This window comes from Hyposmocoma kahamanoa, unplaced genomic scaffold (assembly GCF_003589595.1).
Source record: "Hyposmocoma kahamanoa isolate Upper Pololo Valley unplaced genomic scaffold, ASM358959v1 160, whole genome shotgun sequence".
Lineage (NCBI taxonomy): Eukaryota > Metazoa > Arthropoda > Insecta > Lepidoptera > Cosmopterigidae > Hyposmocoma > Hyposmocoma kahamanoa.
Genome location: NW_020653575.1, coordinates 821,993 through 838,687, shown reverse-complemented (window position 1 = coordinate 838,687; position 16,695 = coordinate 821,993). Strand labels below are relative to the sequence as shown.

General features: G+C 33.5%; 2 protein-coding genes across 3 annotated transcripts in view; one reads left to right on the top strand and one right to left on the bottom strand.

Moving 5' to 3' along the window:
• LOC113240638 (ubiquitin fusion degradation protein 1 homolog) overlaps window positions 1-1,097 on the bottom strand; it is a 5,517-nt gene extending 4,420 nt beyond the window's left edge. Inside the window, exons 1-3 of one of the 2 annotated variants that reach the window (XM_026477988.1) lie at window positions 969-1,097; window positions 772-892; window positions 103-257 (exon numbers count right to left, since the gene is read on the bottom strand). In XM_026477988.1, the coding sequence (XP_026333773.1) occupies window positions 103-257; window positions 772-892; window positions 969-971 (279 nt within the window). In that variant the 5' untranslated portion in view covers window positions 972-1,097. The remainder of the gene's footprint in view (window positions 1-102; window positions 258-771; window positions 893-968) is intronic. The other variant, XM_026477989.1, reaches the window with a different exon arrangement.
• A 1,388-nt stretch (window positions 1,098-2,485) lies between these two features.
• The window catches only part of LOC113240631 (clathrin heavy chain), a 53,462-nt gene continuing 39,252 nt past the window's right edge, over window positions 2,486-16,695 (top strand). The window contains exons 1-3 of the mRNA XM_026477971.1: window positions 2,486-2,569; window positions 2,725-2,833; window positions 3,670-3,895. Coding sequence (XP_026333756.1) covers window positions 2,792-2,833; window positions 3,670-3,895 — 268 coding nt within the window. The 5' untranslated portion in view covers window positions 2,486-2,569; window positions 2,725-2,791. The remainder of the gene's footprint in view (window positions 2,570-2,724; window positions 2,834-3,669; window positions 3,896-16,695) is intronic.

Genomic DNA, 16,695 nt, shown 5'->3' with positions numbered 1-16,695 from the left:
CTGGGGGGGTCAACATAGACCACTTTGAGGATCATGGTTCTGTAGCTATGTTTATTCTTTGAAGTTTTCAGATTAGTATATATGTTATAAGTAAATTCATACCCAGTGAGGTAGATACACTTTTCCTTCATCAGCAACGAATTCTAATACACCACAATGGGTGATTCTCCTGGTCTTCTTGTTTGTAAGTTTGAATATCATTGGATACTCTATATTCAGTCTTGTCAACTGCTCTAAAGCTGAAGGTGGCATTATTACTGGAATTATTGAAGAAAATAAACCAGGAATATTAGAAAACTATACTTTTTTTTAAGATTTTAGGGGAAAGGTTTACACTTTTAGGAAATAATTATTAATACAAAACTTGAACACTTAGAAAAAATTCCTGCAATCCCCAGAAGCAGCGGATGTCACGAATTTTTCTATGACCTTGTTGTTGAATCTTTGTATTGTATTAATAATTTTATGAAAATTCAAATTAGTATGTGCCTGCAAATTTTGATTATTTTGTTAGATTACTTAATCAAAGGTTCTATGCAGCTTGCATGACGACTCATGTCTATTAAGTAAATGTCTTTTGAGAAAAAATGAACTTTTGAGAACACACACATATATATTCACACATAGATACAAGTAGCTTTAAGTCGATTATCCAGTTTTATTATGGCGTTAACATAAAATACAAAAACAATGACGAAATTACTACAACATTCAATTTTAGATATTTGTGATACTTTTTTGGCTGCCTTTTATAATTTACAAGTGTCTTACTTTTGCCTCCCCTTTCTACATCCTGGCGCTCGTTCCCTGGCAGCATAGACACAGAGAAACATCTGTAGGTCATGTTAAAAGGCCTACTGATCTCGTGAAATAAATTGAAGCCCAACTGAAACTAAAAAATCGTGAGAATCAGTGCATAATGAAAATACATACAATATCTCATAAAGAGGATCGATAGTTAAACTTACCATCTTGATGAGTTATTATGTTTCAGCACTTAAAAAGACTACAAATATTGCAAATCATGCACCAATCTTCAATACAAAAACATACAATTTTCATAGGGTTCTCTGACAGCCATTATTACGTTCAGAATTAAAAAATAAAGGTCTATGGCCCGATTGGAAGTTCTTTTTTTGTTTTGTTTTTTGTTTGTGCCACTGCAAAACGGGGAGACTTATTCACGGAAAACAATGGCAAGGAAAAATAATGTGGTAGAAAGGATCAGGGAATTGCGATTAAGAGTAAATAGGAATACCTCTTAGACTATGGAATTTTTCCATCCTCTAAACAATACCTAGACAAAAATTATATGACAATTAATGGGTGAATTTCACTTTCCGAATTTCAATGGCACTTTTTGAGTCATTTTTGAGGATATATAATTATTACTCTATATCTCTAAAGGTCGTCAGGATTTGAGTATGGCTTAAAGCATTCGAAATCATACTCAAGTCCCTGCCATTAGGGTCGTATTCCAGTGCTTGTGTTTCCAGTGCAATCCTGACTTGAGCATTGAGTAGAGTTCTAGAATACGACCCATATAGTGCAGATATAGTAGTAGAGTAGAGTTCTGGAATACGACCCTCAATGCTCAAGTCAGGGCTTGAGTACGATTTAAAGCACTAGAAATCATACTCAAATCCTTGCCATAGGAATCGCATTTCCATTGCTTAAAATCATATTCAAGTACTGACTTGAGCATTGAGTAGAGTTCTGGAATACGACCCTGTTTGCGTCCAACCCAAAGAGTAGAGTAATACATGCAACCTATAATTAGGAGCCAGTATAGTGTTCTGTGGCCAACAGAAAGTGAGATTTTATAGTCTTGAGGAAATATTGGGAAAATTATTTCTTTTTCTGAAAAATATATTTTTCTAAATGGAAATTTTTCCATGAACCAACACTACATTTTCATTAGTGACTACTGTTGGGTAATTTTCCGAAAAATTTGAAATGGTGGAAATTTTTCCGGTAGAAATTTCGAAAAATTAGAATAATATATAGTTATAACGTTGAAGTACAATATTATGTTCTGAGTTTAGAAATATATATTGGAGTTTTATTTAGCGTGAACTATAAAATAAACTTGTTTATCTAAAAACTACATAAAGCGAAATTAGATTTAAAATGATTTCACAACATCAAAATACTCTCCAACAACCACACCACCAACTCTTATTGGCTTGTCTCCATCGTTTTCCGTTCAATAACTTCAATTTTTAATAAAAATTTAATAAAAATTTAATAAAAATATCTGGAAAAAGGTTTATTTTTTTGAAAAATATCATATTTTTCAAACGTGAAATTTTTCCATGACCCGACACCTTAGAGTATGGAAAAAGCCCAACACTATTAATGACAGACGACGATTTGTATTGTCATTTGAGAAATTTTATTGATTTTTTATTGCGGTAACATTTCCATCTTTCTCTTTTCATCAATCATCTGCCATTTCACTCATTTGTGTATGTGGCAGCAGAGGGCGGAGGATAGTTTGTAATTTTGTCCAACGTAGAAAAATTATAAACCCACATTTTTTCCTTCATGTAGAATCTAAACCGATTTAGTGAGTAAATTCAATAAATAGTTGTGTATAAAAGTAAAATAATCATACAATGTTCCGGTCGTTGTCAATTTCTTCGGACCGTGAATGAACGCCATGTTGATTGTCAAAAGTGTTTTCCGATGAGACAGCAGTGAATTGAATTTGCATTGTTTCAGACTCCGCGATTTCTGAGGGTCGCTTTTTATCCGGTTCGGTTTAGTTAGTGCAAGTGGATCCGCAGCCATGGCGCAAGTTTTACCAATACGTTTTCAAGAGCATTTACAGGTGAGTGTACGCCCATTCTATTTTGTTGGTTTTGCCGATATCGCGTTGTAAGAGGAAGTTGGTTATCAGTTGATGATCTCAGGATGTTATTTGGGTACTTTTGAAATTTTCCTGGCGTATAGAAGTGGAGGGGGTGTCGGTTTGTGGCATTGCGCAACGTAGGTGGCGAGAGACTCCCCCAATTCGCCTACGTACGACCGGTATTGATTTGTTCCATATTCCTGGATCATATGTTTTGACGGCATTTCGCATTGGAATTCAGGTTATTGGAACTGTGTGCCGGCGAATTACTACAATTTAAAGGCTAGAATAGCTGAAATTGATAAAAACTTAACAGAATGACCAACCCTGAAGGAGGTGGTAACATTCATAAATTTCTATATATATAGGCGAATGTAGTAACTTTGTTTATATCCGCTTAGAATCTTATATGAAAATAGGAAATCTAATTCACGATTACCCAAATGACATCATTGTATTTGAAACAAAGTTTATTACCCTAGCATTGGAAAGTTAAGCAAAACACATTTTTCCATGGATAAATACAATTTCTTAAACTATCAGAGAATGTACAAACAGAATTAAATTCAATAATTTTGTATAGACATGAAACCCAACTAAATTGATTAGACAGAAACTGACAGTGCCACTGTAGTTATACCACCAGGACAGTAGGCTGCTTTTTTTTCTTAGTGTATATAAGATGCACACTTTAGTACAATATCATCTGAAGATAAGCAACTATATGTCTGACAATAATACACACATTTGTTAATAATGTGTCTATCTATATTGCATGTCTCATGCACATTCACAAAAATTTTAAAAATTTGCAGCTCACAAACATTGGCATCAACCCTGCCTCCATCTCGTTCAACACCCTGACGATGGAGTCGGACAAGTTCATCTGTGTCCGAGAAAAAGTTGGGGAAACAGCTGAGGTTGTGATCATAGACTTGGGTGACCCAACAAACCCCATCCGTCGGCCGATCAGTGCTGATTCCGCCATCATGAACCCGGCTAGCAAAGTCATTGCTTTGAAAGGAAAAGCTGGAGTTGAAGGTAAGACTAGTCTTAGTCTAGTAATATCTAATAGCTGTGGCACTGTTTAGAACTCCAACCAAGAACTTTGATTTGTGTTGCAGAAAAGTTGTTACGTGCTACATTTTGTTATTTATTAATTACAAAAAGTCTATGTAATTTACAAATTTGGTATTAAGTCTAAACGGGTTAGAGTTGTCAACTCTTCCTAATAAAACAATATTTGCACCAAAAATACTTTACATAAATATGTCAATCATTATAAAAGTGGTGTAAGTCCATATTTTAAAACACATATGTTTTGCTTATAACATTTGTCAAGTATCACATTTAGTCATAACATTCATTATATATTCATAAGTGAAAAAAGTGAACTCCAATAATCACACTAACATCCCATAGATGGCATTACTAGTTTACTCAAAATACAAAAATAATACAAAATAATTTATATTTACAAATGAGACTCAGAGAACTAAAATTACTAATTAATTTGCTAAGAGCTCATTATTTCAAAATTTAATTACAAACACTTAATTTTTACAATTAACAACACAAATATGTAATATATAATGTGTCTCTGTTTACACAAATATTTTTCTCTTCTACCACGTGCTAAATCCTCTGTACCAAATGTGAAACCCTCCAGTTTGTGAATTCGAGTTGCGAAAATTAATTAGTAATCAATTTTCTCAGAAGTAGGGGAGTGGTATTTGTGAAACTCGTTATATTGATCATGTAGTTGCATTGTATAGATGTGAGTATGTTACTAGAAATGCACATATAATTTTTATTATTGTCACTGATACTTGTTCTTGTAGACACAAAAGTTTAGTGCCTTATTTTTTTATTGGTAAGAAAATTTTTAATAACAGAAGATTTTTAATAATTTTAGCATAGAACTGTTAAATTTAGACAATTCCTTTTAAATTTACCCTTGAGATAAATGTGGCTTGCATTCTGTCCTCTCTGAACTTCTGTTAATGAACCCTATGACATTAAAGAATTATTCATAATACAATACTGCTCTAGTACACAAGTATGCATAAAAATGTATGAGTCATGAATGTAAAGCACATACCTATATCTAATGTTATCAAATGTAATCTCAGATATCTTTAGTAAATGAATAACTTAAGTATTTCTCTGTTCCCTGATATGTCATTAACGCAATTTCGCTAAAAATGTCGATTCGTTTACTTATGATAACAAGGGCAGAATACTTGCTGAATATCGTAATTATATTTAAAGAGTTGGTTACTACTTTCTATCATGTGGACCAAATTACCTGACAGTTCGCCAATGTAAAAAAAAACTTGAGAGTGTCTTTAACTGATGAGCGTGTATGAAAATATTGATGCGTATTGATCAGGCGAAAGATTTGATTAGACGAAAGATGTGTGGGTATTGTAGCTAGTGGAAGGTTGCGATCTCTAACTACCGCGACGGGAATAGAGTGTGAAATGTACGTATTTGTAGAGTCCTTAGGTTTTCGCGATTGTGTGTAACAATCGCGAAATATACAGAGAAAAAAGGATTTCTACTAATAAGAAAGAGCAATTTCTCAAAATATTTGCTAATTCTGAAAAAATATTTATTAAAAGTAATAAAATATTGTTATTACAAAAATACTGCTTATCTTTTTCTAATACTATTTTACTCTTAACTTTATTCTAACTTTGAGATGAATACGTTCACTTCATGATTTTATTTCATTTCTAAATCAATTAATTGGACATTACTTATATCAAGAAATTTTTACCTCTTACATCAAATTTAAATAATCTTAAATGAATTCAAAATATCTTGGGTGTATTTTAAGAATATATATTCTTAAACAAAAAAAGAAGTAGTTTTCTATTCAGATTAATATTCTAAATTCTAGAGTATATTCTTAAAGCAACATTTCGTTCCGTTTTCATAGTTAATGTTGTCGTGACATGTCGCCGAAGGCGCACGCGGTAACGATTGCTTTTACTTGTGCTTGTAATCATAAAAATCATAAACAGTCATTTATCCAAAGAAACAATACATAGTATCTCTAGTTTGTTAGGGTGTTATTTATGGTCATAATTTAAGAAATTTTGTTACAGCATGAAATCAAACTACACTTGTAACAAGCACAACTTTTAACAAACATGCAATTAGTTCCACTGCTAGATGGCATTAGTTGTACTCTTAAACGCGCTATCGTTTTGTTAACTTCAATAGTATAAAGTCATCTCATATAATTGGAATTGTTAGTGCTTTCTGCCGCTGTAGCATTTATATGGCACTGAATGGTCCTCAAGTATTTGAGAAGGTTCCGTCCTATTTCTGCTACTTTAAGGTTTGGCACTGAACTGTGTGCTTTTACGCGAGCGAGATCTTCTGTTGTGTCCATAACCCTGTAATTTTACTCTTTTTGATATTAGAAAACATAAATCTTCAGTCAAATAATTAAGTACCTCTCAATTTTTCATCCTTTTTATTTTTCGAATCAAAATCTGACATATAATTTAAAAACATTAATTTAATAACAAATAAATATTTTGTTGAGTGTAAAATGGCTTTGTGACTTGAAGTAAATTAATTTGCTCTTGGATTAAATATTTCTGTCTTGTTACTAAAATACACTTTTGAGACGTTTTTTTACTATTATCAAGTAATTATTCTCTAGCGTCTATAGGGAGAGGATCGTTTTGTTGGATTTAATAAATTTGTCTTCATAAAAAGAATTTTGTCTTTTTCTAAGTTATCTGTTTTTACCGTGTAGGAAATACACTATTTTTCCGGATTTAAATCGCGTATATTTGTTTTTTTAAACAGTCGGTTTGTTTGAAAAAATAAATATACGCGATTTAAATCCGGAAAAATAGTTTCATTTCCTATGTATGTATTTGTGTTAAAGGTTCAATTTGAAAGCAAATATCCACTATCTTGTTTAGAATTTTTTACTCGTGCTTATGAATGTTGAAATAACAGTTTATTTCCTTGCCTGCAAATAAATATACATTTCAAAAGGAAAATTTCAATATACATATTTTTTAAAACATTCGTACTTATCTTGAAACAACAATGCTATGTTGTATCATCAGGGACAAAAATATGAATAAAAAAATTGTTTTAACAATACGTACTGTTGTTTTCTTAATATATTCATAATACTTATCACAAAAATGTGCTCTTTTGAATCTAATACATACATATAACTAGAAGCGGTAATATATTTTTTCAATCGTTTAAATTTTGCCAACAACTATACATTCAATAACACAAACAATAATAAGCAATTGATTAATTGTAATCCCTTTTTTCATTATAATAGAACTATTTATATTATGGCATAAAGTAAATAATAAAATAAATATGTAAATAACAAAATTAATCACATAATTCAGTGTTCTATACTAAGTGCCATTTAGCATATCAGTGGCGATCATTCACTCCTACCTACCACTGCGTACGTTTTTGTGAAAACGATACTCTCCAATGTTCCCAGTAACGTGCGAATGTGTTAACGTTAGCGTATTGTGGTAGAAGTCATTTTCACGTACTGATGACCTCAGGGGTTGTAAACTTTGAATTAGCAGAACTGTCACCTTCAGAATACGATTATAGTCGTCGAATCTTAAGGAATGGTCTTATTTCTAACGAAATATAACAAAGCAAATTAATAAAAGCAATTAACAAAACAACACCAATATTTAAACGTGATTATTTCCGAAAATGTACCGAGCACAAGCATTCCTCTCATGTGATAAAAAGTAGGTGAAAAAATGGTGATAAGCTGAAATTTGTGTTTTTATTAGAGAACTTGAGTTTTTTTCATTGAAGTTAAATTAAAATTTATACATTTTTTATAACATTACGGAAACTGAATTATTGTTGTTATGCACTTAGTTTTAAATCTTAAAGAAGTAGTGGTACATTAGTGTAACGTAATTAAATTGTTTATTTTCATTAAACAATTATTTAATGAAAATAATAATAATAAATTATGATTATAAAAAACATACATTTAAATTTACGTTTATGGCTAAAGAACAATGGCTAAGTTAAAAGAATTCTTTAGCATCTTCAAACGTTATAATTAAGGTTTGAATAAAATAAATTCTTTAGATTATACTAAAGACCTGTCTAAGTTTAAATGAAGCTTAAAATGACTAATTAGTATGTAACTGGACTGGTCAGTTTCTTAACATTTAGCGACATCTAACCGCCAAAAAGAGATTTTTCAATACCTACATATAGATTGGTTCACGTTAAGTCAGTTCACGTAATATCAAATGAATGTACTGATTGGACGGATTTGCTATAAGCGATTAAGTACTTAATTATTAAAAGAATAAAGTAGATAATACCTCCTCCAAATATCCCACGCGAGATATTGGCAAAACTGACAAAAAAGTTCATAATATCAGGGATAGATGGCATGTTTCACAAAAAAATCATTTGTGCCTGAGAAACCGGGGCGTGGTATATGTAACTTTTTTTATATATTTAATTTTCTTAGGTTATTTTTATTTTATTTCATATGTTAAGTTTTCTTTTATTATAGCTTAACTTCATCCCTTTTGACGATACCTTATAAAAAATATTTTCCTCTGAACTTTCGTCACGTCACAAATCTATGGCACCACTCAGCTTCTAGTAACTCTGTCTAACACTTCTGCAGATTATTTTTATATATTAATACACCGAATATATTTTATTGAATTATTTAAAATATGGCCTCCAAAACTTCATACTGGCATATTTTTAATTCTAGACTTCTCAGAATAGTAGATCTAAAACAAAATTCGTTCAGTAATTTAAACTCTATATTTTCACACATATTTTTCAAAACGTCTGTTTTGAAAAATATGTGAAAATATAGAGTTTGTCATTGTTCTTTCGTGAAGTGAAACGTGTTTTTCTTTTTAAGTTATGTCATTAGCTTTTATTATGTTCCTCAAGGAATGTCAATATTGCGACAAGTTTATAGGGATCGGCGATCAGTCGCTGTCGGGTGAATGACCGCTATTGACATTGACCGACGTGCTTAATTTATAAATTGGTTATGTGCTTTCTTTCTTCTTTTTTTGCCGCTTTCTTATCTCCTTAATGCAAAAAAGTATTTAAAAAGAGTTGTTCGCTTAAAGCAACGGAGTACCTTGTCTGTGGATTTATTTTTCTATAAATATAACATGGAGCTTTTCAAAGCGAAAGTATATAGACCTCAGGTGACCGCAGGTGGCAAGCTTGTTACTTCTTCTTATCTTCAATTTACATCAGATGAGGTTAGACATCAGATAATTCTGATTGTAATTTCATCTTGGAAATTAAACTACTTTTTCGGAAAAATTAGAGTGTATTTTGTTTTTTCAAACAATCCAATATACGCGAATCCATATTGTAATTGTAAAATATTTTGCAAATCGCATGTAACATAAATTAGAATTACTTTTAAATTTAAAAGTAATTCAAAGTAAAAAGTAATATATAAAACATTAATGCAAATCACCCTCTTCTAAACTATAGTTTTATATAACTGGTAGTCTAGCCGCGTCTAGTCTAGTAACTCCATCTGTTTTATATATCAAAGCTAGACTCTAGTCAGTGTAGTAAACGCCATTCTATACTCTACTATGATGTTTTTGAGTCTTGTACAAATACTTATCTCTAAATATTATCTTTGTCTTCAATAGAGTATATTTGTATTGTATTGTACTGTACAAATAAATTGACTGCCATGCTGCCATCTATCTATACAGGTGTATTGATACTGGGCATTAATATTAAACACGTAGAAAATAAATAGGTATACAAATGGAAATAAGTTACTTTACTTTTCCGAGATCCTAGTGAAGGTTAAATTGTGAATAATATCTGCGCTTGTGTTGAATAACGTTTTATGCAGTTAATTTTTCCACCCTCTCTCCACATAATGTTATTAAAACAAATAAAACGGGTATGTTTTTGGTGGCGGTGGTTTTTTTATGACACCAAGTGACGGGACGAACAAGGCGTGTGTCTGGTGGTAAATAACACGCCTGTTCATAACAGCTGCAGAGCCTCTCTGAGCCTTAAATCACGAAGATCTGAGGGCCACTGCCACTGCGTCCGTCTCGTAAGTTGACAAGTCCCATGTGCCTGTAATTTCACCAGTAAAAAATACCCTTAAAACCGAAACGCAATAATACTTATATTGCTGCTTGGCAGCAAAAATAAGTAAGGTGGCAGTACTTTCCTGGACTAACTTTTTCACAAGGAGCTCTACTGCTACTAAACTGCTACTAGTTGAGACAGTACTTGCGTTTATATTATTTATTATATTAATAGTATGCTTCACTGACTACGCCTGAATCTACAAATTAGAGAAATAGAAATTTTTCACATTGAAAACCTCATCTTGTATATTTTTCCTAAAGTTTAAAAACAACAAGACTCGCCCCCTTTGTAATACAATTGACGCATGACAAAATTCCCGGCAGTAACATCTGTAAAAGAACCATCATAATTATAAACAATGCTAGAACAGCGACTTGTTTATCACAATATTCGTCCAAAACATCCAGACGTTTTTAACATAATATATTGTTTTTTTATCTCATGTGTTTGTGTTTGGATACGTTCATGCAGTATTGATCAATTAATTACTGCTTATCATGTTTGACCATTTAACTGTATATTTGATATAATTTATGTCATTTAATTTATAAATCAATTATGTTATCTAGGGATTATTTGTAATTTTTTTTACTTGTCAATTTGTCCTACCTATTTATACCGGAAAGCAGGCAATGCTTTATTCCTGATTGAGTGTTAGGGAGAGCCAGCATTAAAAGCACAGGAGACTAAAGATTTTATGTCCTATAGCCAACAACACAGCAAATATGTACAAGCATCTGTCACTGCTTAACATCAGGTGGACAGACTGTGAATTATATAAAAATTAGCAATTTCCAAAAAAATCACAACTGCGTGACTATTAAACTGCTTCCGTGGCCGAACGATTACCATGTTGGGCTGCCACGCAGAGGTCCCGGGCCGGCAGAAATATTTGCAGGGCCGACATTTATTTCTCTCGTGAGTTAGGGAGTGATGTATGGTTGTCTACCTATTGTGTCCATAGCACCCGCGATTTGAGGTTTCCCTAGTACGGGGCTATGAGTGTGCGTTATTTATTTTATTTATGATAGATGATGCACGTTTAAACTCAGACGGTCACATCACTATTAGTAAATTGGGTTGCAAATAAAACCGAATTAGGTTTGTTTTATTTTTGATAACGTGACTTTATTCGTAGTTAGAGAATGGCAAACATTTAATAATTGTGAGAACACGTGCTTCTCAATTGAGAGGTCCACTATTCGAATCCCTGTGGCGGCATGTACATAGTTATGAATTAATTTCATGAATGAATGAATGTTTAGTAGCTTAATGGTGATGGAAAACACGGTGATAAAACAACCCGTTCGCGACTGTTTGAACGAAACGTGTGAAATTGCCAACTTAAATTGGACCGGGATGGTGGACTATGGCCTAAGCTTTCTCATTAAAGAAGACCCAAGCCCAGCAATACACGTGATGGAATTTTTTTACGTGAACTGAAAATTCCTTTTTTTTTTTACTAAAGTTGTAAGTTACTATATTATTAGTAATAAGGTGACGAACTGCGGCTCTCGGAACAAATCTATTTTAATAAACGATTTCGAAATAAGGAGGAGGTTCTCTATTCGACTGTATTTTTTTTAATTGTATGTTACGCGATAAACGGCATTTGTGAACCGATTTTGATGATCCTTTTGTTTTGGAAAGTACCTCGGTAGTGGTCCCATTTAAAATTTAAGAAAATATTCCACCTCTAAGGGTGGCAAACTAGGGGATGAATGCGGTATCGCTATATATATAAACTCTGTTGTTACATTTTGTCCTGTCTGGATCACTCATCGATCCACAATCATACAGTCGGCTAAAAGTACGTTCACAGACTGAAATACGGACGCACCTTTGTTACACCTCTGTATGAACAAGTGTTCGTATTCCTAGAATGAAAATGACTCTAAGATTCCATTTATATCTTATTCATATTGAGATATACTCTAGTTTTATATCAAACAAAATTTTCAGTAAAGCCTACAAGGCAGAGTAGATTATGGAACACCATCGAGTGTATATTTTTAGATAGGAAGTGATTCCCACACGGCGTTTTGATTGACGATAACTCGTGATGGGGGACATTTGTTGTTTCTTTTAACACGCGGCAATGTGTAACTCGAGTATTTCTAACTATTTGTAGGTCTGAAATCCAGCAAGGATTTTTCTTTCATTTTTTTTTATAAGAAAGTCAACGGTCACGGAACGAACAAGTCGTGCGCCTGATGGTAAGTTACGCGCCTGTCCATAATAGTTGCAGTGCCACTCAGAGATTTAAATCGCAAAGGTCTGAGGGGCACTGCCTCTGCGCCCATCACCCTGACAAGTCACATGTGCCTGTAATTTCACCAGCACCCTTACCCTTTCAAACCGGAACGCAGTAATGCTCACATTACTGCTTAGCGGCAGAAATAGGTGGAGTGACTGTACTTCCCTAAATGAAATACGCGTTTGGAGCATTACATACAGGCCTCCAAAACACTAATGGAAAAACGAAAAACTCGCACGAAAAAGACTAATTACGAATGTCTTCACACTTGATATACGAAAACATCGTGATGTGCGCATTCAGCATGCTGGACTCCCTCCATAGAGGAGACCCGTGCCCAGTATTGGGATTTATAGGTAATATTACGTTATGCTTAAAAGGAAGCCGTTTAATATATCCCGGTATAACATAGTTATTTTCGTAACAGACGTCACCACGAAACACAAAGGTAGTTGACCTTTATTATTTAATCTGAGTTCCAAATAGCTTAGAGGCAATCACTCGAAAAGAAAACTAGTTAAAATGTAATCAAAAAATTCAAGTGCGTTGCATTTGTCTGTTCCTCGTAATTTGTTGATGACGCCACGTATAAAGCCGACCCCGAGATCTGACGGCTAGCGAATGAGTCACATGTGTCCAAAAGTTGGCACGAAACCGAACGAAAATAACGGAAGTTGACAATTAAATGGATTCGTCGACCTCTTTCTTTATACACAATGGCTTTCATTCCTTTATAAACAAACAAAACGCATTCAGTGTACAAAAGATAATATGAACTTACTTAACCTAGTATGTATACTACGTAAATAACTCACAAGTTACTTGAATAGTAATTCGTGTATGGGAATCTTGGTATATTCAACAAGATCTTGTAACAGCATTTACGGCCTTGAAGAAACGTGTCTATGGAAAACATTTATTGTATCGTTGATAGTATGAAGGATATACTCTCGTATGAGTCATCCAGGTAGATACCCAATGACATTGTTTATGGTTTTCACATCAAGTTAATACTTAATTGACACAGGCGTCATTGCGTACGGCCGATATCGTTTGTAATCTAGTGTAAGCTGAGGCACAGCTGTTATAGTAATATTAGGTTTGACAAGACCTATTTATACTGGTAATATTATAACATGTTGTGTGAACGTTTAAGGTGTAGTATAGTTCTTCATGTGCCCGTTAATTGTAACTAGCACATGAAGGACTAAAGATTTGAGTTAAAGAAAAATTCATTCATGATTCTTTTGTCGTTTCGGGCCGCGTCCCTTACGGACCGCGATATAAATAGACGAACTTTTTGAATTTATTGTTATGGGTCATTATAAAAAAATATGAAAAAAGAAACTAGTGTTTCTTCAACGTTATTGTTCGGAAGGAAAATGTTTGGCATGAAATTATAGACAGTTGAACGTTGAGAGACTCACCATCATAGCAAAGGCAACTCCAACAAAACAGCTTCCTTGGAGAAAAAGGAAAGCTAGAACTTAATTTTACATTACAGCGGTTCGGAACATGGTAGTAAACTTGCAAAACGTAACTCAACATCGAATGTTAATAAGTTTTTTACCTATCGAAAACAAGGGACGCATGGTGCCAAATTTAGTTCGTGTTGTGACCACTAGGCGGAGTTGTTCAAGTTCCCATACAAAATATTTCACGTGCGTAAACGTGCTCACTAATGAGCGCGTTACGTGCAACTCATGGTAGTGCTACTGTCTCGTATCTAGTTATACACTTTATTATGCTATGGTTACAAAAAAATTGTTTACAACCTTTCTGCCGCAATGTAAATTGAGCCTAAGAGCGTTTGCGCCCTACGTTCTATTCGTATCAGTTTCGAATCCGAGAAATGACGGTTCGAAATGTCACAGATGTCTGAAGTGTCATTTTATATCTGGGTGTACAAGCGATATTCGTATTGTCTCGGATTCGAATAGGACTTAGTGCACAAGCGACATTCGCAGCGGGTCCGAGTTTTCTAGATTTGTATAGTCTCGGATACGGAATGAATACGAATCGGGTGCAGTGCGCAAACACGCTAAGGATGTATTTTTAACCGACTTCAAAAAAGGAGGAGGTTCTCAATTCGACTGTATGTTATTTTTTTTATATTTTTTTGTATGTATGTTACGCGATAACTCCGGTATTTGTGAACCGATTTTCATGATTTTTTTTTTGTTGGAAAGGGGGTACTTTCATAGTGGCCCCATTTCATTTTGAAGAAAATCATCCCCCTCTAAGGGTGGCTTTTTTACCTGTTCACGAATGAAGATTCATTTTTATCAAAAGCGCCTAACTTTAATTTAGGAGCAATTATTTTAATGGTTAATTTTGCTATTTCTCCAATTCAATGCGTTTTTCTCTCAATATACTTTGAGTAGTGAGACCCGATTTTTATTATCTCCAGTGTCAAGTCCCGTATAGTGGCGAACTAGGGGATATTTCAATAAAACTTAACAAATAGAGATAATTCCACGTACTTTTGAGGTCGGCTTTTTTAGTTTTCTGTACTGAGGTTATTTTTATTTTCCGTGAAAGGAGATTTTGCGTGAAGGCTGTTTTTCATTTTCAATTTACTCTATATTCGGCTTCCTACCTTACACACATCGACCTGTTTAATAATGAAATGGATGCTTCAAAATTAAATATTTTCGTTAACCGGTTTAGCTTACTTCTTATGAGCAAAAATATCTCTAACATTTAGAGTCCCCTTTACAATATCTTGTGTACACCAATATTTCATAACACTTGAACGTATTATAATCGACGTAACACGAAAAGTGAAAGCGCTGAAACAGTATCATGGCGAATTCGTGCTTCCCTCGTTTACCTAATCATTTGTGGAAATTCATACTCTACGCCTTTGATATTGAGTTCATTACCATTAGTTACACGAACGCAAACAATGTCGTTGTGGAGACATTCACACAGTTTGACCTTTTCAATACAGGTTAATAATACATGTTATATGTACTATCTAATGTTGTAAATACAAGCCTATTTTTAACCGACTTAAAAAAGGAGGTTCTCCATTCGACTATTTTTTTTTGTGTGTTACGCGATAACTCACACGGCATTTGTGAACCGATTTTGACGTTTCTTTTTTTGGAGGAATGAGGGTACCTCAGGAGTGGTCCCATTTAAAATTTGAAGAAAATATTTCACCCCTTAAGGGTGGCAAACTAGGGGATGAATGACTTTTCACTTCGGTTTTTTAGTATTCTGTACTGAGATTATTTAATCCTCGACGCAAAAATACGAGAGTTTATAAGTTTTAAGCCTCTGTCTGTGTATGTGACATCGTAGCTCCTAAAGTGCTGGACTGATTTGACCATCGTCATTCCTCCCCCTTACTACGGTTATTGAAAAAAAAACTATTGAAAAATACAGACGCAAACCATTGTCGCGGGCGGCGTATTAGACATCTATTACCAATTTGGGACACTATCTCCGGCTGCGTCCTTAACCTATGATCTAACAGGCCATTCGTGCCGTCACCATCGTTGCCTCTTACGACATGGTCGACAGCCATAGTATGTCTTAATTTTATTTATAAAGTTAAATTTAATGCAATTAAATTTCTTGTGTGACATTAAACACTCAGACGTCTTCAGACTAGCTGTAATCGCTGTACTCAACGAAAATTGTATTCAAATATTGGATGTGGTAGATTTTTTATTTATTGTATTATCATTCAGAACAGGATTTCTGAACAAAAGTTACTCCCAATTGCATAAGAGGATGTACAAAATAAAATGATGCAGTGTAATGTACGACAATAAATTTTCTACGTCTCTGTAGTTTCAGAGCCTATCACGGCGCATTTTTTCGCTTAGACGATGCGCAGATAACGCGTGTTAACGCGACTCAAAATGAGATTCAGACGTACCCAATAAACTTTTGCATATTTTTTATAACATATCTGTTTTAACTTGAATTTTTTCTTTTTTATTATTATCATTGTTTTTTGTGTTACCGAGGAATTATATAATTTTCTATAATTTTTGGTAACTTATTTGCATATCAAATCAAGCCGATTTTATTTAGTTTTATGATTGAGCCGATTTTATTATTGAGAGATGGAAAAACGCCGTGTGCATAGGCTCCTAGCCTGAGAGTTAAAAAACACACTGATTTAGACCAAGCAAAAATGGCAAGTTTATCCGTATTTACAAAATGAACTTCGCCTAAGGTACGAAAAATATTTGTGATAGTCGAATTTTACGTTTGCCGACGAAAGTTGAATTTCATGGTTAGTTATAAATATCAGTCTTAAAGTGAATGAAGACCAAAAACAATTTCATTTGGTTAAAAAAATACCTCAAAAGAAGAATAGAATAGAATAATTTATTTCATATTATCAATTTCATAATATCACAATTAGCATTACTGCGTCCGATTTTGAAGGGTAAGGGGAGCTGGTGAAAAT